We start from the raw sequence: 26,739 nt of genomic DNA on the forward strand, positions 1-26,739 counted from the left end.
TGCTTCTAGGGAGGATAAGGCCTTCCATGGGGAGTTTTCAAAGTCTATCATATCATTCGGAGCAAGGCCTAGGCCCTCCTCCATGCATCTTGGCTTAGGGAGTACCCCTCTATGTGGAATGGGCTCCCAAAGTCCATTCGTATACTAGGGATGAATACAGATCCATTACCAGGTTCCATAGACTGCCTAGTCCTTCTAACTAAGATCCACATTCAGGGTGTCTGGGTAGGTCCTTTGCTGGTTTCAGGCTATCATACTGGAGTCCATGAGCTCCCCTGCAGGTCAGCAGTTTCTGTGGGTTTCTCAAGCCTGGTCTTGACCCCTTTGCTTATCACTCCTCCCTCTCTGCAACTGGATTTCAGGAGTCTTCCTCTCTTCTGGTATCTCTTTTCTTGCTCTCCTCTATTCTTCCCCTGACTCAATCTTCCTGCTCCCTCATGCCCACCTCTCCCCTCCTCTTCCTCCTAACACCCCCCCATGCTCCCAATTTGCTTGGAACATCTTGTCTCTTTCCCCTTCTTCAGGGGACCATGTATGTCTCTCTTAGGGTCCTCCCTGTTTCCTAGCTTTTCTGGTGGTGTGGGTTGTAGGTTGGTGATCCTTTGCTGTATGTCTAAAAACCATATATATAAGTGAGTACATACTGTGTATGTCTTTTTGTGACTGGGTTACCTCACTCAGGATAGTTTCTTCTAGCTCTATCCATTTGCCTGCAAATTTCAAGATTCTATTGTTTTTTCCCACTGAGTAATTGTGTAAATGTAACACATTTTATCCATCCATTCTTCAGTTGAGGGGTATCTAGGTTGCTTGCAGGTTCTGGCTATTACAAATAATGCTGCTATGAACATAGTTGAACAGACTTTCTTGTTGTATGAATGGGCATCTTTTGTGTACATGCCTAAGAGTGGAATTACTGAATCTTGAGGTAGACTGAGTTCCATTTTCCTGAGGAACTGCCATACTGTTTTCCAAAGTGGCTGTATGAGTTTGCACTCCCACCAGCATTGGAAGAGTGTTCCCCTTTCTCCACATCCTCTCCAGCATAAACTTTGTCTTTGGTGTTTTTGATTTTAGCCATTCTGATAGGAGTAAGATGGTATCTCAGAGTTGTTTTGATTTGCATTTTCCAGATGGCTAAGGATGTTGAGTACTTTCTTAAGTGCCTTTTGGCTTTTTCAGATCCTTCTATTGAAAATTCTCTATTCACTTCTGTACCCCAATTTTTAATTGGATTATTTGGTGTTTTGGTAACTAGCTTCTTGAGTTCTTTGTATATTTTGGAAATCAGCCCTCTGTCAGATGTGGGGTTGGTGAATATCTTTTCTCAGTCTGGGGCTGCCGTTTTGTCTTCTTGACTGTGTCCTTTGCCTTACAGAAGGTTTTCAATTTCAGGAGGTCCCATTTATTAGTTGTTGATCTCAGTGTCTGTGCTACTGGAGTTATGTTCAGGAAGTAGTCTTTTGTACCAATTTGTTCAAGGGTACCTCCCACTTTCTCTTCTAAGAGGTTCAGTGTGGCTGGATTTATGTTGAGGTCTTTGATCCATTTGGACTTAAGTTTTGTGCATGGCGATAGATATGGATCTATCTGAAGTCTTCTACATACCCTCATCCAATTGTGCCAGCACCATTTGTTGAAGATGCTTTGTTTTTCCATAATTTTAGCTTCTTTGTTAAAAATCAGGTGTTCGTAGATGTGTGGGTTAATATCAGGGTCTTCAGTTTGATTCCATTGGTTTTCCTGTCTATTTTTGTGCCAGTGTCAAGCTGTGTTCATTACCATAGCTCTGTAGTAGAACTTGAAGTCAGGGATGGTGATGCCTCCAGAAGTTCCTTTATTGTACAGGGTTGTTTTGACTATCTTGGGTCTTTTGTTTTTCCATATAAAATTGAGTATTCTTTTTTCAAATTCTGTGAAGAATTGTGCTGGGATTTTGATGGGGATTGCTTTGAATCTGTAGATTGTTTTTAGAGAGATTGCCATTTTTTACTATGTTGATCCTACCTATCCAAGAACATGGGAGAGCTTTCCATTTTCTTTCTTTAATTTCTTTCTTTAAAGACACAAAGTTCTTGCTATATAGGTCTTTCACTTGTTTGGTTAGCGTTACCCCTAGATATTTTATGTTGTTTGTGGCTATTGTAAAAGGTGATGCTTCTCTGATTTCTTTCTTAGCCCCTTTATTGTCCGTATGTATTAGGGCTTTTTTTTTTTTTGCCACTTTGGTGAAGGTGTTTATCAGCTGTAGGAGTTCCCTGGTGGAGTTTCTCAGGTTCACTTTTGTAAACTATCATATCATCTTCAATTAGTAAAAGTTTGACTTCTTCCTTTCCAATTTGTATCCCCTTTATCTCCTTTTGTTGTCTTATTGTTCTAGCTAGAATTTCAAGTACAATATTGAAGAGATATGGAGAAAGTGGGCAGCCTTGTCTTGTTCCTGATTCTAGAGGACATTCAGTTTGATGTTGGCTGTTGGTTTGCTGTATATTGCTTTTATTATGTTTAGATATGTTCCTTTTATCCCTGATCTCTCCAATACCTTAATCATGAAGGGATGTTGGATTTTGTCAGAGGCTTTTTCAGCATCTAGTGAAATGATCATGTGTTTTTTTCTTTTTTTTCAGTTTTTTATATGATGGATTGCATTGATGGGTTTTTGTATGTTGAACCATCCTTGCATCCCTAGGGTGAAGCCTGCTTGGTCATGATAGATGATTTCTCTGATGTGTTCTTGGATTCCATTTGCCAGTATTTTATTGAGTTCTCTTTCTTAGTTGTATCTTTTTGTAGCTTGGGTACTTAGGTTATTGTAGTCTCGTAAAAAGAGTTTGGCATGACCCTTCTGCTTCTATGGTGTGGAACACTTTGAGGAGTATTGATATTAGCTGTTCTTTGAATTCCTGGTAGAATTCTGTACTGAAACCATTAATATTGATGTATGTTAATGACTATTGATTGTTAATTCTTGTTTTGGATTTGTTGTTGTTGTTGGTATTACTTGTGGATTTCTCCATATTTTCTTTTGGATGTTGTCTAAGTGGGGTTCTCTATCGTCTATGTTTTTGTGGGTGTAGCTGACTTCCCTGGGTTGGAGTTTGCCTGCATGATGCCATGCTCTCCATCATGATGATCATGGACTAAACCTCTGAATCTATAAGGGTGCAACCCATATTAAATGTTTACTTTATAAGAGTTGCCATGGTCATGGTGTCTTCTTAGAAAACCCTAAGAAAAATGGGCGTTAAACTTCCCTCCTCTCATAAGAGGTTGTGTGTGTTTAATAGGCATTATTAGTGTCTAAATGCCCAGTATGGCCTTTACAAAGCTAAAAAATCAGAAATGAGACTAACCATGGCATAATGGGGAAAACAAAACAAAACAAAACAAAACAAAAAAAAAAAAACCACTTTTTGTTGTTTGAAGCTGTGGCTGTCTTGGAACTCACTCTGTAGACCAGGCTGGCCTGGTCTCTGCCTGTCTCTGTCTCTTGAGTGCTGGGATTACAGGTATGTGCTACCACTGCCCTGCCAAAGAAAAATATTTAAATAATGTCAAACCTTTATGTCAGTCCTAAATTTACAGTCTCTCCTTTTTGAGTTCCCTTGTTTTTTTCTGTCTATAAATGAAGACTATGCCTTGGTATAGTTAGTGGACTTATGTGGAATATTGAATGAAATCTGACTTTTAAAAATATCATTATTTATCTTTTTCTGTAAGAGGTTTCTGTGAAGGGGAAGATGACACTGAGAACCACATTTCCTGAAAAGAGCTGGCCGTTTGCTGGAACTCCTGCAAGGCTGATGTTCTATCCAGTGGTACAGAGGGGCCAGAATGTTACAAGTTCAGAATTGAATTGTCTTGGAAGTATCTTTAGCCCCTTATATGAAGCCGTTTATTGCCCTCTGTATGATATGTGGCATCTTTCATGACCATTTGGTAAATCCTTTGGAATGTAGAGACTCCTAGTTTCCAATCAACCCAAGGGCCAAGAATGCTGTTACACTGAGTCTAACTTCAAACTGGCCTCTGCCTTCAGCTTTGCTTTCCTGGTCTTTTTCATAATGCACTGGCCCTAAATGTATCTGATGAGAAAGTAAACCTTTAAAATTTTCTAAGCTGTGAAGGAAGTGTAGAATGATTATACATAATTTGTCTGTGAGCTGTTTTAAGAAGGAAATGAGAAGCAACTTATCCTAAACCTGGAGGTAGCTTTCCTGTGAAGAAATGATTGTTTAACAGAGATAGGCAGAAGGAAGGCAAGGCTGTGATCACAATGGGTTTTGATAAGGAGGCTGAGGAAAGCTGCTCTGTGGCAGAGAAGTACCTGCTGAGCTCGTGCCACACCCTGAGTTGTGTCATTAGCATCAGATGGACCCCATCTGTCAAAAACATAAGATATAAAGGGGTTGGTTAATGAATAGAGTTGCAAAAGATTGCTCCAAGATAGCCTCATAAATGGGTACATTAGAAATGCATAATTAAAAATCCCCCCCAGGAGTTCTTGAAAGGTGTCTTCTTGCCTCAGAGTCTTGTTTGTTTCTATTCATATGGAGTTCACATGAAATAAATACTATTATTTTATTACTTTTGTTTTTTCAAGACAGGGTTGCTCTGTGTAGCCTTGGCTGTCCTGGAACTTGCTCTGTAGATCAGGCTGGCCTTGAATTCAGAGATCTGTCTGCCTCTGCCTCCCAAGTGCTGAGAGTAAATGTGTGGTCATTTTGTTATTTTTTGATGACTTAATTGAATTAATTTTACCACAAGAATTCATTTGAGAAACATTAGACAAATATGGGCAATTGGTGGGAATTTTCAAGAGGTACACAATCCAGTCTTAGATCCAAATCTCTTTGGAGTCCTTTATAGGTTCCATGCTTATTTTCTTTCTTCTTTTCTCCTTCTTCCTCCTCCTCCCCCTTTTTGGTTGTTTTGTTTTTGTTTAATCACTTTTGGTGGCAGCAAAAATGTATGCCTGCATCCTTGGGCCCTCAGGCTTCTAAGTATTAAAGGGTATATGCATGCTTAGTGAGTCCTGATTCCTTTTAGACAAGCAATCAAAGAGCCAAAGGAGCTGTTGTAAGTCAGAAAGAGCACTACAATTTTCCTTTGTTCAGCTGATGAATCCTCCCCCAGGAAATTTTTTTTTTTTTGGAACAATTGCTAGGCAGCATTTGAAAGAATTCTAGGTGGGAAAAAAGTATGGCAGGGAAGGATCCAGTCTGCTTTATCTGGTAGACTTTGTGAAGGAAACTTCTCAAAAGAAGCTGGGTGTGAAGGAAACCTGAAAGGATTCCATGTCTGCAGATCATGGCTGGCTGATGAGAACTTCAGTGCTGTGGAGACTGGAGTTTTGCAGGTATAGAGGCTAAAGGCCATACCCTGGCCCTCCATACAACCAGTCCTTGCACCTCCAGTGTTGGAACTAACACTAGTGACAATATATATGTATTTATGTATGTACACACACACACACACACAAACACACACACACATTTTAGCAGGCAACTGATTTTAACCAATCCAAAAGTTAAGAATGTCATCAGATAGCATCCTGAGCTTAGAGAAAGGCTCCCCCAATCTTGATGCACTTGCCTCTCTGATGCACTCACCAGTGCATAAATTTTGATTTACTGTTTGTTTTCTTTTAATGAGTATTTGGTTTGGCTTGTATGCATGTCTGTGTGAGGTAGTTGGGTTCCTGGGAACTGCAGTTACAGACAATTGAGAGCTGCCATGTGGGTGCTGGGGATCAAACCTGGGTTCTCTGGAAGAACCCAGTCAAAGCTCTAAAGTGAGCCATCTCTCTAGCCCCTTGACTTATGGCCTTTATTCTGTAAAACTATAAAAATGTGATGAAACTGCTTCCAAGTTGGAACATGGAATTTGGGTGAGCTAAGTCTGTGTTCCCCCACCAGTCACTCAAAACGACTCCAGAATAAACCCTCTGTTACTCCCTTTAAAATGGGAGCTGTAGGTTTTTTTTTGTTTGTTTGTTTTTTTGTTTTTTTTTTTGAGACAGGGCTTCTCTGTGTAACAGCCCTGGCTATCCTGGAACTTACTCTGTAGACCAGGTCAGCTATCTGCCTTCCTCTGCCTCCTGAGTGCTAAAATTAAAGGCATGTGCCATCACTGCCCCCAAAGAGCTGTAGTTTTTACATAACAATATTTTTTCAAAAAATTTTTGTGTGTGTATGCCACAAGTGTGCAGGGTCTGATAGATGATGGAGCAGGGAGTTGGGTCTCCTGGAGCTAGAGTTACAGCATGAAACAAAACTGGTTATAAGGAAACAGTATGTGCTCTAACTGCGGAGCCATCTCTCCATACTCATCACAGTGTGTTGCTTTATTGACATTTGTACGATAGTCTGACCAGATGTTTGTTTTCAACATCAGTTTGTATCTCATTTCCTGAAGCAAGTGTATGTGACATTTATGTAACTAACCCTTACACACTTGAAGTTTCTCTTTTCCCCCTGTTACACACCATGCCACTGAGCTAGGAACCCCAGCTCTCTTGTTTTTAACAAGCTTCTCACACACTTATGAGAACATTCACACTGAGACAGGTGTCTGAAGTGGTTAAGAATAGATCCAGCTGGACCACATCAACATTTAAAAATAGTGTTTTGGAACACTCTGGAACAAAAGCTCACACATACTGGTAAAGTATTTATCAAAAGCTAATGTAACAACATGGAGTTTACTCCATAAATGTGTGATTGTATGCATTTGATTTTTTTTTTTTTAGTAATGTATAATTGTTTCATCAGCATCTGAAAATTGGTTGTAGAAGGGCCAGTGACCGCAAGAGCAATAAAAGGCTGAAACCACAAATCCTGAACTACCCTCTAAGATGGTACCCTTTGGGTTTTCCACAGAACAAATAAAGGTCGTGGCTCAGTTTCTCAGAAGATGACAGTTTTATTTTTTTTCAAGTTTCGACGTATGGGGTAATCATATTTATGAAAATAGATTTGACATCTGTATCACAAGCAAGACCAGATTGAACTACCTTGAATTGTTGTATTACTTAAACGTTTTCCAATGTGCACTTATTTAATTTTATTTATGTGAATAATGAAATTAGTACCAGCAAAATCACATCGAAAATCTGAAAAAAAGTCAAGAGAGGACGAGATCCAGGCTGGGCAACTGCAGCATATGCTTGTAATTTCAGCCAGCCTGGAGACTGCGCAAAAAAGAGAGAGGGAGACAGGGAGTACGAATGAATGAACGAATGATGAATAGATTTGGGACTAGGTAACTGCAATTTACTTCGGAAAGGAGAGGATGAGGTCTAAGGTGGCCTTTAGAGCTACCTGGAAGTTAAGTGGCCCTGGCTGCTCTGATGTGCCGCACAGAGGGTGTGTGACTGCCCTCCCTGGGCCTCCAGAGGGGCCTGGAGAGCTTCCCGGGCAGATGACCTCCCAGGGCTCTGGCCTCGGGTGTAGCGCGGAGGTGAAGGATGGGGGCGGCGGCGCATTCCCGCCCGGCTAACAAAGGCAGCTGAGGGACTCCCAGAGCCGGGAAACCCGCGCGGGGCCGAAGGGTTAACCCGGAGCCCGGCTCCCGCGCGCATCCCGGCCCCCGCCCGCCGTCGCTAGGAGACGCCGGAAGTGGGGGAGGGGCGGCGCGGGTGGGAATCTTTTTCGGGCGCCCGGGGGCGGAGGGAGGGGAGCGCGCGCGCGCGCGCCCGCGCCCGCCCGTCGCCGCGGTGACCGTCCTCGCGGCCCGCCGGCTCGCGCCCCGCCTCAGTCCCCGCCGCCCCCTCCTTCCCTCCCTCCCCCGCCGCGCGCTGGGGGTGCCGCTCGCTCCTCCCGGTTCCCGCCGCGGTCGCCGCTGCTCCTCCTCTCTCGGGCGTCGCGGCCGCTGCCTCTGCGGACTGTATGAGGAGGAGGAGGAGGAGGATGTGAAGATGGCGGAGCTGCAGATGCTGCTGGAAGAGGAAATCCCGGGGGGCCGCCGGGCCCTCTTCGACAGCTACACGAATCTGGAGCGGGTGGCCGACTACTGCGAGAACAACTACATCCAGGTGCGTCGCGTCCCCCGGCTGAGCGCGTCAGGTCGCGGGGGTGCGCGGGGCGCGGGACGCCCCGGCTGAGGAGGCCGCGCGGTGCTCGGCCCGGGGAGCCGCGCCGGGGTGGGGACGGGGCGAGGGCGGCGGCGGGAGGAAGCGGGCTCGGCGGAACGCCCCAGAAGCCCCGTGCGGGTCCGCGGTGCGGTGCGGTGCGGTGCGTGTGGCGGCCCGCCTCCTCGTCTCTGCCGCTTCGCCCCCGCACTCCTCGCCTGTCAGTGTTCCTGGTGGCGGAGGAGGTGGAGAGTGGCATTTTGTATATAACGGAATGTGGCGCGGGCGGCAGGGTTGTGTGTGATAGAGGCATAGGTTACCTCCTGCCCGCTCCTCAGGCATTTTTATAAAAAGGGTTCTGTTCCTGCAAAGTGAATTGCTTCGGCTTTCCCTTCCTGTGAATGTCCCCTGAAGACAAAACAAAAATTCTTAACCCTTAAGTTTAATTTTTTTTTTCTTTTAAGGTTGTAAAGGGGACACGGTGGAATGGCTGTCTCTTATTACAAGTTAATGCCATTTTTTCCCCTGTGGAGAATGGGAAACTGCCTCATAATGAGCTGCTTTTCCTTCCCAATCCCCGTTAGAATATGTCGATTTCCTATGGGAAAAAGAACTATGACTATTTTTCACAAAGAATTACGAAAATGAACCACATGGTTAGTTTTATTCCCCCATGATGATTGGTTTGGCACCGGGACTCATAGTGGGTGTGTGTGTGTAGGAAGGTGAGAAGGTGAGGGAAAGACTTTGGCGAGATGAGAACCAGCTGGTCATGGAGAAATGTTAAAAATCTTATGGGTTAAAACAACGCTTTAAAAATTAACTCATGATTTACAAATCCAGTATCTCCTATTTTCCTTAGGGCATATACTGAATTGTGGGTTGTGCCTCCATTTTTCACACTCTCGGTTATATTCTCTGGATAAAGTGGAAATGGAAGAGTTTTAAACTGTTAACCCGTTTTTTAAACGTTCTTGTCTCTACACCCATCTCTGCATATATCTATCATCAGTTATATTGGGAAGCATTCTCAGTTGTTAGTATGAATTATATTTTAAAAATTCTGTAGTTTATAGGTTCATAAGTTTTCTGAGGACTACATAATTAGAGATAATGTCATTAGGTTTTGCATTGATCACACATGTACTGAACTTTATTACCATGTTGCAAACATTTGTATTGGGGAATGAATCTGACATAATGGAATCCTTTTCCCTTCAAATAAGTGGTTGAAAGTGTATATTCAGTAGGAAGAAAGTGTGACTTTGGTTACAGATTGATTTAAAAACAAAACAAAATCCTAAGATGCTTGCTGTGTAGGAATTTTCAAATGATTTCATTGCTTAACTTCACCAGGCTTCTTTGGCCCAAAACTGTTGATGGTACATTCCTAAAGTCTTGAGGGTTGATCTGTGATTGAATTAATTCCATATTTATACTGTACACCATCAGTCCTCCTTGTTGGAGGGTCGTACATTTGTGATTCAATCAACTGGCAATTAAAATATTCACTCTGTATGAATTCGAACAGACCTGTTTCTTGTCTTTCCCTAAGTGATACAGTGTAACACTTGCAGGGCATTTACACATTATTAGGTATTGTAAGTAATCTGTAGATTTAAAGTATAGAGGAGGATGTGTGATAGATAACATGTAAATATGCAGTTTTATGTAAAGGACTTGAGTATCCAAAGATGTTGGCATGGGGGCTGTAGTGTGGTGTGGAGGGTGTCCTAGAACTAATCCCTATTGGATACCAAGGGATAAGCCAAGCATAGTTAATTTCTACTTTGTAGTGGATGTGAGTAGGGAGGTTTTGCTTATTATCAAGGATTCACAGCTGCTAGGAGAGGTAAACCTAAAAGACTAAAAGTGCTAATTCTGTTGCCTTGTGTATCATGTTACTGGAAAGTGTTGTTGGTCAGAAGAGAAACTGGGGGATGGAAAAGTGATTGTAGTTGTGGCCAGTTAATAATAAACAGGTTTGACTCTCTTTGAAAGATGAATGTTGCTATAATTTTAGATTATAATTGCCACATAAAAGGAAAAATGTAAGATCAGCATTTGTCTTAAATTTTATAATTCTAGCTGAAAGAGAAGTGTCAAAGTTGGTATGTTATTTACTTATTATTTGTTGGGGATTGAACTCAGGATCTTGTGGATGCTAAAAATATACTCTACTACTGAATTATACTCTGAGCCCGTTCTAAAAGCATAAATACTGATTTCCTCGGAATGGATTTTGAAGCATCTGTATTTTCAATTTACCACCTGAAGTAAAGTTTGTACTTTGATTGCTTATGTTGTCCTCTGTTGTGGGATTCACTGGATTCATTGTAGTTGTGCTCTCCCAGGTGACACTTCTTACATGATAACTAGAACTGGTGATAGTTGATTTGTGCTGAGCCAGCTGCACATTTGACTCAAGGACTGATCGGCAGGGATCCTGATGCAGTCTGTGACCCTGTGATACATGAAAGTTAATTGGCAGGATCACTGAGCAGATGGTCTATTAACCTTTTTTATGGCATTTTGTCTTAACTTCTAGCTCCAGTTAACTAAGTCAACACTCATTTCATTGTATTGAAATGTAACTTTTAAGGCACAAAAAATACGGTGACCATATATATTTGTTGTTATTTCAGTGTTAAGAATTTGGTTCTATGTCTAGGAAATAAAATAGGTAAATAAAAATACACTAATTAGGCTGGTTGGTGGTGGTGCATGCCTTTAATCCCAGCACTTGGGAGGCAGAGGCAGGCAGATCTCTCCGAGTTCATGGCCAGCCTGGTTTAAGGAGACAGCCAAAGCTACACACAGAAAAACCCTGTCTCAAAAAACAGAAACAAAAAATACATTGGTTGTAACTTAAAATTAATGTGAGATTTGAGCAAAAGGAAAGGAAATGATTGTGTTGTTTTAATTACTTGGAGTCTTTAAAAATGTTTCATAGGGTATTATTTTTGCTGTATACCAGTGGGCATTAGGAGTGATCTGATAGTGCCTGAGTTATTTACACATACACACACACACACACATACGGTGGTGGTGGAGATTACAGATAAATGTAAATAAACGTAAATTGTTACTTTCTAGTAATAATGAAGTTAAATTGGTATTTTAAGTGTTATTAATGAAGTGAGTTATGTTAGCTTCTAGGAAACAGGAAAAATTGTTTTTCTTTTCTTTCTCCCTTCTTTCTTACCTTTGTTTTCTTTTGGTTTTTCAAAACAGGGTTTTTCTGTGTAACAGCTCTGGCTGTCCTGGAACTCCTAGAGATCCACCTGCCTCTGCTTCCCAAGTGCTGGGACTAAAAGCCTGAGTTATCATACCAAGCAAAGATTAAAATTTTTAGAATACATGCTTAGTTTTGAAAAATTAATGTAAAGTGACTAGATGTTAAAGGAATTAAGTTACCCAGTTATCTTTAATACATTTATATTCCTGGCATTTATATTCCTAATAGTTTTGGTAAATAATGCTACATATTTCTAGAGAAGTGAATTTATAGTTTATATTACCTTTCAAACTTTTGAGAAAGATTTTCTTCTAAGAGGTAGCATGAAGTCTAGTTGGTATTAATAATAAAAATCCAGAGAATGATATCGGGGTGAAAGCTGAAAGACCAGAGAAGTGTCCGGCCACAAGAGTTATTATCTCTACCAATGCTCAGTCCAAAGGGGCGGTCCTATTCTCAAACTGCACTGCTCCTCAGACTGCCTGCTTCAGACTGCTGTCTCAGACTGGCATGAGCTTCTTTCTCTTCTCACCTTATATTCCTCTCTCCACCCAGCCATATGCCTTCCTGTCTCTCCCTCCTTAGTGCTGAAATTAAAGGCTTGTCACTTCCAAGTACTGGGATCAACTTTTCGTTAGCTCCGCTTTTCTTTTAGACTGGATCAGTTTTATGTAGCCCAGGATGGCCTTGAACTAACAGAGATCCGTCTGCCTCTTCATAGTTTTGGGATTAAAGGTGTATACCAACACTGCCTTAAAGGTGTATACCAACACTGCCTGGCCTCTGTGGCTAACTAGTGTTGCTGCTGGGATTAAAGATGTGTGCCCCCACTGCCTGTCCTCTGTGGCTCAGTAATGTGGCTAGCTTTGCACTCTGATCTTCAGGCAAGCTTTATTTACTAGATCATAAAGAAAATATCACCATAGAGAAGACATGTGGTGAGACAGAATCTTGCTGTGTGGCCAGACTAGCCTTCGATTCTGAGTCCTTCTCCCTGTACCCTTCCATGAGTTGGGTTTACAGGTCACAGTGACCAGCTACTCAACAACACTTAATGATGCTAGGACTGGCTTTCTTTTATGGTTGTCACAGTACTTACAGGACTGAATTTATTTGTGTTTGTGGTTTTAAGGTGCTCACAAATGGAGCACCTTAAGGTACTTAAAAATGCAGGGTGTGTATTATGGTGCACATCTTTGATTCCAGCACTCAGGAGCAGGGGCAGGTTCAAGGCCAGCTTGGTTTATATAGTGAGTTCCAGAACAGCCAGGGCTATATAGTGAGATGCTGTCTCAAAAGCCAAAAACAAAAAGAACTTAAAATTGCATGAAGAAGGAAGTCATTGAGAGTAGAAGTTTGAGTACCAGTAGTTACATCCTTCTTGAATCTTGTCTTTTACCTCCACTGAGAGGAATGAAGTGAATAGGTGGAACTGTAGCTTCTCATCCTCTAAGAAAGTTATCCTAATTTCCAGGAGAAATGTGTTGGTGAATGGGTTTTCAGTGACAAATGTCATCATCATTATTTTGGTTTTTCGAGACAGGGTTTCTCTGTGGCTTTGGAGGCTGTCCTGGAACTAGTTCTTGTAGTGACCAGGCTGGTCACGAACTCAAAGAGATCCACCTGCCTCTGGACAAACCTGTCATTATTAATACCTTTGACAAGACTATAAAAATAGACTACATTATACCCTGAGTGCCTTGCTCTTTTAAAAAATGTTTGTGTATGTTCTGTATTTTCTTGCTAAGGAATTTCAGTAGCTTTGTAATTTATAGTGATACAGGCTTTTCAGCTGTATCTTGAAGCATTGACCTACAAAACTGTCCCTTTGCCCAAACAACAAAAGCCTGTTTACATTCTCTTTTTATTGTGATAGGATTAATGTATTAATGTGTGATAGTTTTCTTTTATCCAGAGTGTTTTTATCTCCTAGGAAGTAGCTATAAGTGAAACTGTTTTACTTATTCTTGGAATATGAGTGTAGATAGTTTTGAGTATAGGCTGTTTTGGCTTTCCTTTCTTTTAAAATTGAGGAAATAATATCCTGTGGTAGTGAGTGTGTAAGCGTAGTTTTTTCATAGACAGGTAAGAATTAGGCTATTCTTAGACTTTGTGATTATATTTTCATGGAACTGGTTTGTATTTTGGATTTATGAAATAGTATGTAAAATTATGCAATCTGTTTTAAAACGTTTTTTAATTTTGTGTTTTCCCCCTTCCAGATATAAACCTTCTAAAGGAGAGAATCATATTAAGTGTTTTTTATATCTCCTTTACCCATTTACTGAGCTATCTTGCTGGTCCTTTAGTGTAATGTTCTATGTATATTATTTAGGATGTGATCATTTTGCAAGGGAAAAGTTTTAGTTTTTTATTTACTTTTAGAAGGAAATATGCATTGATACAGACATACAGGATAGTAAGAAACAGTTTTGTTTTGAATCATTTACAACATGGATATTTTAATTTTTATTTCTCTAGTCAAGTTTACTGAGGGTTATACGTATATAGTACAAATCACCCTTCTGGGGTATAAATATAATGAATTTTGGGGCTGGAGTGATGGTGCAGTGGTTGCTGCTCTTGCAGAGAGGCCACAGGATTCTTTCTCATCTCACAACTGTGCCAACTCCTGTTCTAGGAGATCTAATGCCCTCTTCTGGGCTCTGCAGCCACCAGGAATGCATGTGGCACACAGACACGCATGTGGACAAAATATTCTGCATAGAATAAATCTTAAAAAAAAATGTAGTTTGATAAGTTGGGGATATAGCTCAGAGGAAATGAGCATTCAAGTCCTAGTATGGAAAAACAAAAACAAACAAACAAACAAAAAAAAAAAACCCAACCAAAGAAAAATGTTTCACATTCATATTACCTCCATAACACACAAGCTTTCTTTTAATTTTGTTTTGTTTGTTCTGTTTTTGTGTTTTGACTTTGTTTTTCCAAGACAGGGAATCTCTGTGTAGCCCTTCTGTCCTGGAACTCACTCTGTAGACCAGGTTGGCCTCAAACTCAGAGATTTTGCCTCCTCTGCCGTCTCCTGAGTGCTGGGATCAACAGTGTGCACCGCCACTGCCCTGCACAAGCTTTCACAAGCTTTTCTTTATACCTTTTGTATTCAGTCCTTCCCTTTATTCCCAACCTTTGACAAACATAATGTTTTCTCTCCCTCTAATTTTTGCCTTTCCCACAGTGCCTTCTAAATCTATTGATTATATAGTTGTTTACGTTTGACTTCCTACACTTGACATACTGCATTTGGATATCAGCACTGTATCGTTTCATTCTGTTTTATTGGCAGGTGGTATTGAAGTATATGGAAAAATTAGAGTTTATTGAGTTTATTGTTATTGTATTTCTGGATTGTTTCCAGCTTTAGCCAACGATCAATGCAGCTATAATCATTTGCCTACAGGTGCCTCTTGAGTAAACTCAGGAGAATGGCTCCTTTTGTCTTTCTATCTTGGTGAAGTTTGGGACTCAGTGACTACAGCAGAACTGAGTCTTGGCCGAGGACTTGTGTTCCCTTTGTACTGTGAGATGAAAGGTTTGTGGGAAGCTGCCACAAAGCCTTTTCTCATTTATTTTCTAGACTAACAAGAAGGCTGTCTGTTTTCTGTCCCTCTTGCTCGTGATGGAACAGTGCTTTCTGCTTGCACTCCTTTTGGGTGCAACTGTGGCTGTAAAACTTCAGCTGCAGGATGGCTCACAAGTGTCTTATCATTCATGGTGTAGATCTGTGGCACTTTTTTTCCTTGGCATTGTACAAGACCTAAACCTTTTGCTTCTTCTCTACAAATAGTGAACCGTCTGATTCCAACAGGGGCTTAGGTGAGGTCATACTTTCTCTTTGCTTAAAAAAAAAAAAAAAAAAAGTGGGCTTATTAACCCTGTGGTAAAACTGTTTAACTTTACAGAAATGATAACTCTTTTCTGTGGTGTCATTTTGTATCCCTACCAGCAAAGTTCTGTTATTCTATATCTTTGTCATCATTTATCATGTGTCTTGATTTGTACAGCTGCTGTAGACATTTATGTCCACCCCAAGGTAATTCATACTCAACCATGAAAAGCTGAAAGTTGCTTTATTTATTGAATTAGGAGTTCCCTGTTATAGTTTTAAATTTTATTTTGCTTAATTTATTTTTATGGGAGTTTTGCCTGTGTGCATGTCTGTGCAGCACATGTATGCTGGTACTTAATGGAAGCCAGAAAAGGGCATCAGATCCCCTGGGGCTGGAGTTAGAGATGGTTATGAGCCAGTGCTGGGAATTGAACTCTGTTCCTCTGCAAGAACAACCATCTCTATACAGAGATCTCTGTACTCAGTATCTATCATCTCTACACTGAGCCATCTCTATAGCCCCCCCATATTTTATTAAACATAATACCATTTATGAAAACTTCTAGAAGTCATAGTCAGGCCACATAGAAAAGAAAAGAAATAAGAAACATCCACACTGGAAAAGTAAAAGTAGTTGTTTTTGTTTATAGATTAACTCCTTTTTTTTTTTTTTTTTGTGTCAGTGTGACAGACAAGTATGATCATATAATAGAAAAGCATAAAGTTTAAAAAATAACTTCAAAAAATTTAAAATTACAAGTTCAGTAAAATTGAAGTATAAAGTACAACACAGAGGTCATAATATTTCTATATATTAACAGCAGACTATATGAAAAAAATTAATGATATAATCCTTTATAAGACCATCAAAAATACTTAGTAATAAATTCAGAATAACCAAGGACATGAAAGATCTGTACACTAAAAACTATAGGCATTTATGAAAGTAAGATACAATAAGTGGAAGAATTTGTGATCATGGATTATAAGAATGAATAAGATTCATACTACCCAAAGCTGTTTGTAAATGCAGTATAATCATTGTCATTAAAAATTTCAATATAATTTTTCAGAAAATCCCAATTTATATGGAACTTAAAAGACTGGATACTCATCACCATCTTGAGATCAACAAAATTGGAGGCCTCATACTTTATTATCTCAAACTATATTACAAAGCTATTGTAGCCAAAATTACATGGTAACAGCATAAAACAGTCCTAGGACAATAGAACAGAATAGAGAGCTCAGAAATATGTAGTTGACTACTCTTTGATAAAGAATGAAGACTATACTACAATAGCGAAAAGATAGTCTCATCAGTTTATTGGGAAAACTGTCCACAAGTGAATTTATGAGATTGGACTCTGCATTCTAAACACAAAAATTAGTTTGAGGGCACAGTGAGATGCTCAGTGCATAAGGTCTTTGCTACACAAGCCTGGTAATCTGTGTTTGATTCCCAGAACCCACATAAAAGTAATAGGAGAGAGCTTATTCCCCAGTGTTATCCTCTGACTTCTATACATGTACTGTGGCATGCATGCCCACATGTATGTCTGTCTCTCTCTCTCACACATACACACATAGGCACACACACATACACTAAATTGAAAAAATTAGCCTGAAGTGGATTAAAGACTTAATCAAATGTAAGAACTGAATTATAAACTTCTTGGTGATATTTTATGATCTAACAATAAAGCTTGCCTGAAGATCAGAGTGCAAAGCTGCCACACTAGTTAGCCATAGAGTCCAGGCATGGTAGCACACACCATTAATTCCAGCAGCCACGCTAGTTAGCCATAGAGGCCAGGCAGTGTGGTACACAACTTTAATTCCCACCCTCACGAGACAGGCAGACAGATCTGTTAATTCAAAGCCACCCTGGACTACACAGGAGTGGATCAGTCTAAGAGAGAAACAGTTCACACAAAGGTGATGTCAGAACTTGGAATCTCATGCCTTTAAGGTGGAAGGAGACAGGACTCAGTGCAGTTTGAGGTTTGGTGGAAGCAGATGCAGTCTGGAGATGCAATCTGAAGACAGGATCACCCTTTTAGTCTGAGCATTGGTAGAGGTGAGAACTCTTCAGTGGCTAGCTGCTTTGCTTCTCTGATCTTCAGCTTTAACTCCAACATCTGTCTCTGGGTTTTTATTAATACCAATTAGAATTCATGGTATATAAACTTACTAGTTTATAATTCTTCCATGTTGGTATTGGCAATAATTTTGTTTGGACAGAGCACCAAATTACAGGCAACAGAAGCCTGTTCTTATAAATAGGAACAATGTATCAAACTAAAAAATAAGATAACTCTATAACACAACAGCATAAGCCTTAAACCACATTTTAAAAATGGGCATGGAACAAGGCATGCTGGCACATGCCTTTCATTCTAGCACTCAGGAGGCAGAGGCAGGTGAATCTGTTTGAGTTCATGGGTGTTATAGAGAAACCCTGTTTCAAAACAAAGACCAAAACTGGGCATTGGGCATCTTAGTTTCTTTTTCTGTTGCTATGATAAAAATAATACCCTGAGTGACAAAAGCAACTTAACAGAGAAAAGGGTCATTCTGGTTCACAGTTAAGGGTCTGTGATAGTGGGGGAATCCAAGCAGCAGGAGTCGGAAGCAGCAGGTCGTGCTGCCTCTCCACTTAGGCAGTGGACAGTGATTAATGCTTGCATTGTACTGTCCTGGTTATTTTCTCTATTTTATACTGGCCAGGGTTCCCTGCCCGGGGAGCAGTGTTCCCACAGTTAAGGTGCATATTCTCACATAATTAATGTAATCATCCCTCACAGAATTCCCCAGAAAGCTGATTACTGAGTGATTCTATCAAGGTCACAGTTACTGTTTTAACTGTTACAGACTTGAATAGACAGTCACTAAGGAAGACAAATGAGCAACAGGTAGATGGAAGGTTTCCCTCACAGATTGTTGTTAGGGCTAAAGTGTAAACCAGAAGTACAATGAGACTTCACATCTGAGCAAGATGTGGTGGGAATGTGAGTTGTTAAGGTGACATGGAAGTTTTTCAGAAAATGAAAGCTAGGACAGCATCGTGATCTAGCAGTCCCGCCTTCCTCTGATGAACGAAACAATATTTCAAAGAGGTATCTGCATTCACATGTTCATTTGAGCATATTTTCAGCGGCCTAGATGTGGAAGCAAGTGTGGATAAAAAAGTGATATAAATTCATATATACAAAGGAATGCTATTCAGTAAAAAAGACAAACATGCTATGTGAGGTAATATGATGAACCTCATATGAAGTAAAATGACAATTGCTATCATTGTATAATCTAAAGAAGCCAAATTCAGAGGCAGAGAAGAGTAGTTGCTGTTAGTGGTGTTGGGGATTAGAGCATATAAATTTATCAAGTGAATCTGGGAGACCTGTTGTATTGCATCATGTTAATAGTAAAAGGACTGTAGTTAATGATGTATAGTGTATATTTGAAAGTGATTAAGACTAGATCTTCAGTACCTCCTCCAGAGGTAGCTGTGTGACATGATGGATGTGTGAGTTAGCTTGTGATAGTCATTTATCGTTTGTTGATCAAATTATTCTGACACACCTCAGTCACCCTGTTACGCTATTATTCTGGAAGTCCTCTCCTTCAGTCAAAAAAATCAGTGAAGGCAAAAATCAGACTCAGTCATGGGTTCTGTATGGCGGTGAATGCCTTTGTTCCCAGCATTAGGCACAGCAGGCAGATCTCAAAGAGTTCAAGGCCAGCCTGGTCTAGACAGTCAGTCTTGGCTATTTGGGGCTACAGAGGACCGTGCCTGAAAAAAAAAAAAAAAAAAAATCAGACAGACAGACCTAAGGAAATCAGTCCTAGGAATTGATACAGACTGTCAATAGAACATTGAAACGTCACTCATTTTGCGCCTTCCTAATCGAAGGGAATATTATACTGTAAGTTTTTGAGAGATTCTTGATATAACTTGACCCTTGTCTGAACTGGGGATAATGTAAAATGGGCCAAGAAAACTATTTTCTGATTTTTTTTTTTCCCCTGAGAAAAGTCTGAAGGTTAAAGAAAATTAGAAGAGAGAAGAGAATCTTTAGGATTAGGAAGTAATTGGGAGTAGAAATGGGTTGTTCCCTGTATGTGTGTGTGGAGAGGGCACATGATTATGTGGGTATATGTGTGTAATGAGTCTTTTTCTGTTTTGCCATCTAGTTCCCAAATAATGACTCAAAGACTTCTTAAGTATGAAAGCTTGATCTATAGCTTAGGCTTGTTCCAAGTAGCTCATATAATTTAGCCTGTTTCTCTTCATCTATGTTTTTCCATGTGACTTTTTGTCATTCTTTCATTCTGTATGTCCTACTCCCTTGTCTTGTTGGTGTCTCTCTGTTGCACCTAGATTCCGTTTCCTACTTCCTCTGTCTGCCCAGAAGTCTTGCCTATACCTCTACCTAGCTATTGGCTGTTCAGCTCTTTACTCAACTAAACCACAGCAGTATATCTTCACTCAGTGTACAAATATGCCACAGCATCCCCCTTGTCTAAATAAAAAGAAAGGCTTTAACTCCAATTATTATGTATTGTAATTGCATTGTAACTGGGATCGAAAGTATGGCATGTCAGCCAGAGCAGTCAGAGTACTACTTAGTTAAGAATGGTCTCTGAGGTGCCTATGAAAAGTGCATTCCAGAAGAGAAGGTCAAGTGTCAGCATTATGGAGTATTGACACTAGCTTTCCAGAACATAGCTACACTACAAAAAGACTTTCCCTGTCATTACTCTTCTTGTTTTTCTTTGTCATGATCTTCTCATCCTGGAAGAGAAGAATAAACTAGAAGCAGCAAAATGAAATTGGTAGGGAGACTGTGGGGAGGAGTGAAAGGTTAGAATAATAATAAAGGCAATTTTATAGAATTTCCTATTTAGGTCAGAAGTAGAGATTTAGAATGATTGAAGTTATGATGTTAAGTTGAACTGATTTCTTTTCCAGTCAGGATATCTCTCTCTCTCTCTCTCTCTCATCTACACACACACACACACACACACACACACACACACACACACACACACACACACCCCACACCCACATACCCTACCTCTTTATATTTCAGGCTGGCCTCAAACTTGATATCCTTCTGCCTTTGTTTCCCCAAACAAAAGAGATTCTTTTGAATATTTGAGAATAAACTAAATTAACATTTAGAAATTAATAGAGCAGTGCCCTTCCTATCTCTTAGTATAACCTAGAAGCAGAAGAAGAACCCTAACAAAGCATAGGTTGGAGGAAAGATTAATTTATATGCCTGCATAACTCATTTTATTACATTTGCTATTGCAAGTACTATAATCTGTGAAGAAAAAAATCATTGTTTACATTCCTCTTTTTTAAAAATTTTTATTTTTTGAAAATTTCATGCATTTTAATTATTTTCTTTTCCTTCCCCCAACCCCTCCCAGGTGCTCCTTCACCTCCCTACCCACAAAACATCACATTCTTTCTGATAAAAAAAGAAAAAAATCACAAAAAGAAAAAACCAAAACCAAATCCCAGTAATAACATGGAGACTGATTAGTGTTAGCCAACAATTTCTGAGCATGGTGATGGCCCTCTAGTATAGTTGATAGATCCAGTGTCACTCTGTTAAAGAAAACTTGCTTTTCTCTTTCTCTTCAGCAGCTATCCATTAAATATCTTCGTAGCCAGGGGTGGGAATTTGTGCCTACTTCCCCTTCTTTATATTGGGGTTTTGTTCAGGTCTTGTGTATGTTGTCACAGTCTTTTGCCCACCACTTCTAGCTCTTACAGTCTTTCTGCCTCCTCTTCTCCATTGAGCCCTGAGGAGAGGGATGTGATAAAAACATCCCATTTAGGGCTGAGTGTTTCAAAGCCTATTGATGTCTGCATGTTGTCCACTTGTGATGAGGTGTTGGGTCTCTGATAATTACCATTTACTGCAAGATGGAGCTTCTTCTATGAGGTTTTAGTGATGCGCTGATCTGTGGGTATAGCAACATATTATTAGGAGTTGTTTTATTGCTGTGCTGAATAGTTGTGTAGTAGGCTTTTTTGTAGGGCCCATGACTATTTAGTCTTAGTCTCTTGGCCTTATTGGACCTTAAGTCCAGCTTAAAAGAGACTATGGCACTAGAAGAAACCATCCTGAATGAGGTAACCCAGTCACAAAAAGAGGAACACAGTATGTACTCACTCATATATGTATTTTAGACTTAGATCAAAGGATCACCAGCCTATAATTGACACCACCAGAGGAACTAGGATACAAGGTGGATTCTAAGAGATTCATATAGGTTCCCTCACAGAAGGGGGAAGGGACAAGTCCCCCAGATCACAGGGGAAGTGGGGGGGGCAGTGAGTGGAGAGAGAAGTAGGAGAAAGAGAAGGGGAGGAGAGGAAAGCACGTGCAACTAGGAAGATTCAGTCAGGATAGGAATAGGAGAGAGAGAGAGAGAGAGAGAGAGAGAGAGAGAGAGAGAGAGAAAGAAAGAGAGGAAAACAAACAAAAGAGGGAGCCATTATTGCCTACAAGACTGACTCCAACTAACAATTTGAGAAACCATGGAAAGGCTACTGTAAATGCCCTTCGCGGATAGTGAGATTAACAACTAACTTATCCACTATCATGGAGCCCTCATCTAGTACCTGTTGGAAACAGAAGCAAACACCCATAACTAAACACTGAGTCAAACTAGAATCCAGATGCAGAGGGAGAGGACAAGACCAGGTTGCAGAAACACAGAAAGACAGCTGACCTGAACAAGGAGGAGCTAATGGGCCCCCCGGACTGATAGCTGGAAATCCAGCATGGGACTGACTCAGACCCCCTGAACATGGGTCTCAGCTAGAAGGCCTGAGCAGTCTAAGGGACCTCAGACAGTGGAACCAGGATGTATTCCTGGTGCACAAAAGGACCTTGTGGACACATTCCCCCATGGAGGGATACTCCCTTAACCTAGAGACAGGAGAGAAGTCCTAGTCCCTACTTAAAATAACTTGACAGATTTACATGACCCCACCTGGATGGCATTGCCCTACCTGTAGAATTGGGAGGTGGGAGGGGAGGGTGGTCAGGGTGCATGTGAGGGGGGGAGAGAGGATAAGAGGGAGGGAGGGAGAGGGAACTTGGATTGGCAAGTTAAAAAAAAAAAGGATAACAACAACAACAACAATGAAAAACAACTTAAAACCCATTCCTAGTAGTGGAGAGTTTTATTTGGTAGCTTATGATATCTAATTAGGGTATTTTCACCCCATTATATGATATACTTAAACAGTGCGTGTGTGTGTGCATGCATGCGTGCGTGTGCGTGTGTGTGCGTGCGTCTGTGTGTGTGTGTGTGCGTGCGTGCGTGCGTCTGTGTGTGTGTGTGTGTGTGTGTGTGTGTGTGTGTGTGTATGTAAAATATATGGAAGATTCTAGACTAATAGGCTTTGGTGTAGCTTTTAAAAAAAGCCTTCAGGGCCAGGCAATGGTGGCACAGCCTGTAATCCCAGCATTCCTGAGGCAGAGGCAGGGGAAATCTCTGTGAGTTTGAGGCCAGCCTAGTCTACAAAGTAAGTTACAGGACAACCAGAGCTATACAGAGAAACCCTGCCTCAAAAAAACAAAACAAAAAGCCCCAAACAAATCAAAACAGCAACAACAAATATATGTGCGCGCGTACACACACACACACACACACAAATTAAAAAATATAAAAAGGTTTTTTAGTGTTATTTAGTGTTAATTATCCTCTCCCATATTCTGTTATCTACCTTGCCTTCTTAGCTCCTACCCCATTCAATCCTCCAGTTTTAACTTTCCCTTTATCTCTTTATGATATTATACTCTATTTTTCCTTCCCTGGGAGCTCTCATCTTCCACCCTGGTCTTTTATTAGCTACCTAGCTTCAGGATATTCTCAGTGAAGAATATGTATCAAAGCCTAAACCCTAGTATCCACATGTAATAGACAGTATGCAGTGCTTGTCTTTCTGGTTCTGGGTTACCTCATTGGGTATGATTATTTCTAGTTCCATCCACTTACCTGTGAATTTCAATTTCTTAACGTATTTCTTACATAATAATCCATTGTGTAAATGTCCATTCTGATTAAGGTAAAATAAAATCACAAAGTTGTTTTATTTGCATTTTTCTGATGGGCTAAGGATGTTGAACATTTAAAAACTGTTTCTCAGTCATTTTGAGAACTTTGATTAGTTCTATATCCTGTTTTTGAATTGGCTTATTTGTTTTATTGATTAGGTTTTTGAGTTCTTTGTATATTCTAGATCAGTGGTTCTCAACCTTCCTAATGCTGTGACCCTTTAATATAGTTCTTCATGTTGTTGTGATTCCAACCATAAAATTATTTTCATTGCTACTTCATAACTATAATTTGTTATTGTTATGAATTGTAATATAAATTCTTTTTCCCTTTGGTCTTAGGTGACTCCTGTGAAAGAGTCATTCAACCCCCAAAGGGATCACAATTTACAGGTTGAGAACTACTGTTCTAGTTACTAACCCCTTTTCAGATGTATAATTGGCAAAGAGTTTTTCCCCATTCCGTGGGACATCTCTTGAATGATGGTGTCTTTTGCTATACAAAAACTTTTCAATTTTATTAGTGTCTATGTATTGTTGATTTTAATGCTTGTGCTACAGAGGTCTTGTTCAGAAAGTTTTTTCTGTGCCAGGAGTTTGAGTGCGTTCTTTAATTTCTATCAGGGATTGGGTATCAGGTCTTATGTTAAGGTCCTTAATCCATTTGGATTGAATTTTGTACAGGGTGATAGATATGAATTTATTTTAATTCTTACACATGCAACTGTCCAGTTTGGTCAGCACTGTTTGATGATGTTGTCTCTTCTCCAGTGTGTATGTTCTCTTTGTAAACAAAACAAAACAAAACAAAACAAAAATCAGGTGAAGAGTAGGTATGTAGTCTTATGTTCAGCTATTCAGTTCTGTTCAGTTGAGTAATGTCTTGTTTTCATGGCAATACCATTCTATTTTTATTACTGTAGCCTTGTAGTGTAACTTAAAATCTGTAATGGTGATCAGTAGCTCTTTTATTGTTAAGTTTTTAGTTATCCTGGGTTTTTTGCTTCCATATGAACTTTAAGGTTTTTTTTTTTTTTTTTTTTTTTAGACGTTGTTGAAGAATTGTGTTGGACGTTTGGTGCAGATTGCATTGAATCTGTAGATTGCTTTTGGTACGATGGCCTTTTTCACAGTATTAACTCTATCAACCATAAGCATGGAGCATCTTTATATCTTCTGGTGGCTTCTTCTTTAAATGTCTTTAAATTTTTTCATTATACAAGTCTTTTGTTTGCTTTGTTAGTTATTCTAAATTTTTTTTTGAGATATTTTTTAAAAGGCTTTTGTAGTCAGGATTCTCTAGAGTAGCAGAACTTGCAGAATGAATCTCTTTATATACATACATAATACGTAAATACACACATGTATATACATACATACAGTGTTTTCTAGAGTAATAGTACTTAACAGATTGAATCTCTTTATATACATATATACAGGGTTTCTAGAGTAGCAGAACTTACAGAATGAATATCTACACACAAACACACACACCCACCTCACTTAACAGCCTGTGGTCCAACTAATCCAACAGTGGTGGGCTATGACTGGAAAGTTCAAGAATCCAGTAGTTGTCAATCGATGAGGCTAGATGTCTCAGCTGGTCAGTAGATGTTGGAATTTGAAGAAGTAGGCTCTAATGTCAGTGAAAGAATGGACTTGCTAGGAGGAAGAGAGTAAGCAGGCAAAGAGCAAAAACTTCCTTTCATGTCCTTATATAGACTTCCCAGCAGAAGGTGTAGCCCAGATTAAAAGTGTGTCTTCCAGACTCAAGGTCCAGATTAAAGGTGTGTGCATTCTACCTCAAAGGTCCATACCAGAGTAGATTCACCCAAGCAAAAAATTTTTCAAGGGTATGCCCTCCATTTCTGGATTATAGTTCATTCCAGATGTAAAGTTGACAACCAAGAATAGCCATCATATCTACTGTGAAAGGTATTGTTTCTCTGATTTCTTTCTTAGTCTGCCATTTGTGTGTAAGAAGGCTATTATGAGTTAACTTTGTATCCTGCTACTCTACTGAATTATTTGTGTGTGAGTGTGTGTATGCATATGTGGAGGCCAGAAGAGGACCTTGGATCCTCTGGAGGTGGAATTATAGGCACTGTGAGCTGCTCAGTGTGAGTGGGGAACCAAAGTTGACTTCTCTGCCAAGATCACCAAGTGTCCTTGAGTACTGAGCCATTACTTATTTATTTATTTATGATGTGATGAATATGAATGAGGGGTCACTTAGAGAAACAGAGATGGCTCCAAGGTAGTTTCTTTAGCTAAAACTACACTCCTGTTTGGATGATGACTCATGAAAGCTGCATCCTTGGAGTTTTCTGTAACCTTGCCAAGGGTAAACATGTCAGGTTTCCTGGGACTCAGGTGATTAGGCTTGGTGGCAAGTGTCTTTAGCTGCTGAGCCATCTTGTCCAAATGTCTGAGGTCTTAAGGAACACTGTGTTCAGAGAAGAATTTCCATTGGTGTGGTAATATTTTGTACTCTGATCTTCAAGCTTTTATATGTTAGGTCATAGAGAAATGTGATATTTTGCTTATGATAAATAAAGCTTGCCTGAGGATACAGAAAACAAATCAAGACACAAGCTATAGAGGTCATGCAGTGGTGATACACATCTTTAATTCCAGCAGCCATACCAGCTAGTGATAGAAGCTGAGCTGTGGTGGCACATATCTTTAATCCCAGGACTCAGGATTAAGAGGTAGACAGATCTCTGTGAGTTCAAGGCCACAGTGATTCCACAAACTTGATCCATCCTAAAACAAATAACTCACACAAAGGTGATCTCAGCACCTGGGATCACATGCCTTTCTTTCATCCCAGCACTAGGGAGGCAGAGACAGGAGTGATATGGCTGGGCAGAGAAAGGAATATAAGGCCAGAGAAGTCAGGAACTGAGAGCTTTTGCCTCTGAGGGTTTGTGGAGACAGGATTGCCATTTCAGCCAGGTAGAGGTAAGATCTACTGGCTTGGCTACTTTGCTTCTCTGATCTTCAGCTTGAAACTTGGACCCCAATATTAGACTCTGAGTCTTTTATTATTCATGCTACAAAGATCAGAGTACATAGCTAGCCTCGGTTACAGAGGCCAGGCGGTGGTGACACACACCTTTAATCCCAGCACTTGGGAAACAGAGGCAGATGCAGACGCGTCTGTGTTTAAGGCCACCCTGAGCTACATGAAATTGATCCAGACTAAAAGAGAAATAGCTCACCCAAAGGTGATTCTAGCACTTTGGATCCTACCCCTTTAATCCCAGCACTAGAGAGGAGTATAAGGCAGGAGGAGACAGGAGTGGGAGGAGTGGGAGGAGCAGTCTCAGGTTCAGTGATTACCCCTTGAGTCTGAGCATTGGTAGAGGTGAGAACTTTCTGGTGGCTGACTGCTTTTCTTCTCTGATCTTCATCTTTAACCTCAATATTTGTGTCTGGGTTTTTATTATTAATACCAACTAGAAATTGTGCTACACTTTTGAGTATT

General features: G+C 40.2%; 1 protein-coding gene across 24 annotated transcripts in view; it reads left to right on the forward strand.

Annotated features, from left to right (window-relative positions):
* The first annotated feature begins 7,759 nt into the window (after positions 1-7,759).
* Positions 7,760-26,739, forward strand: part of Abi2 (abl interactor 2) — a 65,864-nt gene continuing 46,884 nt past the window's right edge. For 10 of the 24 annotated variants that reach the window (XM_051190295.1, XM_051190306.1, XM_051190296.1 and 7 more), the window contains exon 1: positions 7,761-8,035. In XM_051190295.1, the coding sequence (XP_051046252.1) occupies positions 7,919-8,035 (117 nt within the window). In that variant the 5' untranslated portion in view covers positions 7,761-7,918. Of the gene's footprint in view, positions 8,036-26,739 lie in introns of all 24 variants that reach the window. The other 14 variants (XM_051190298.1, XM_051190299.1, XM_051190315.1 and 11 more) reach the window with 3 other exon arrangements.

The sequence above is a fragment of the Phodopus roborovskii genome, unplaced genomic scaffold (genome assembly GCF_943737965.1).
Source record: "Phodopus roborovskii unplaced genomic scaffold, PHOROB, whole genome shotgun sequence".
NCBI lineage: Eukaryota > Metazoa > Chordata > Mammalia > Rodentia > Cricetidae > Phodopus > Phodopus roborovskii.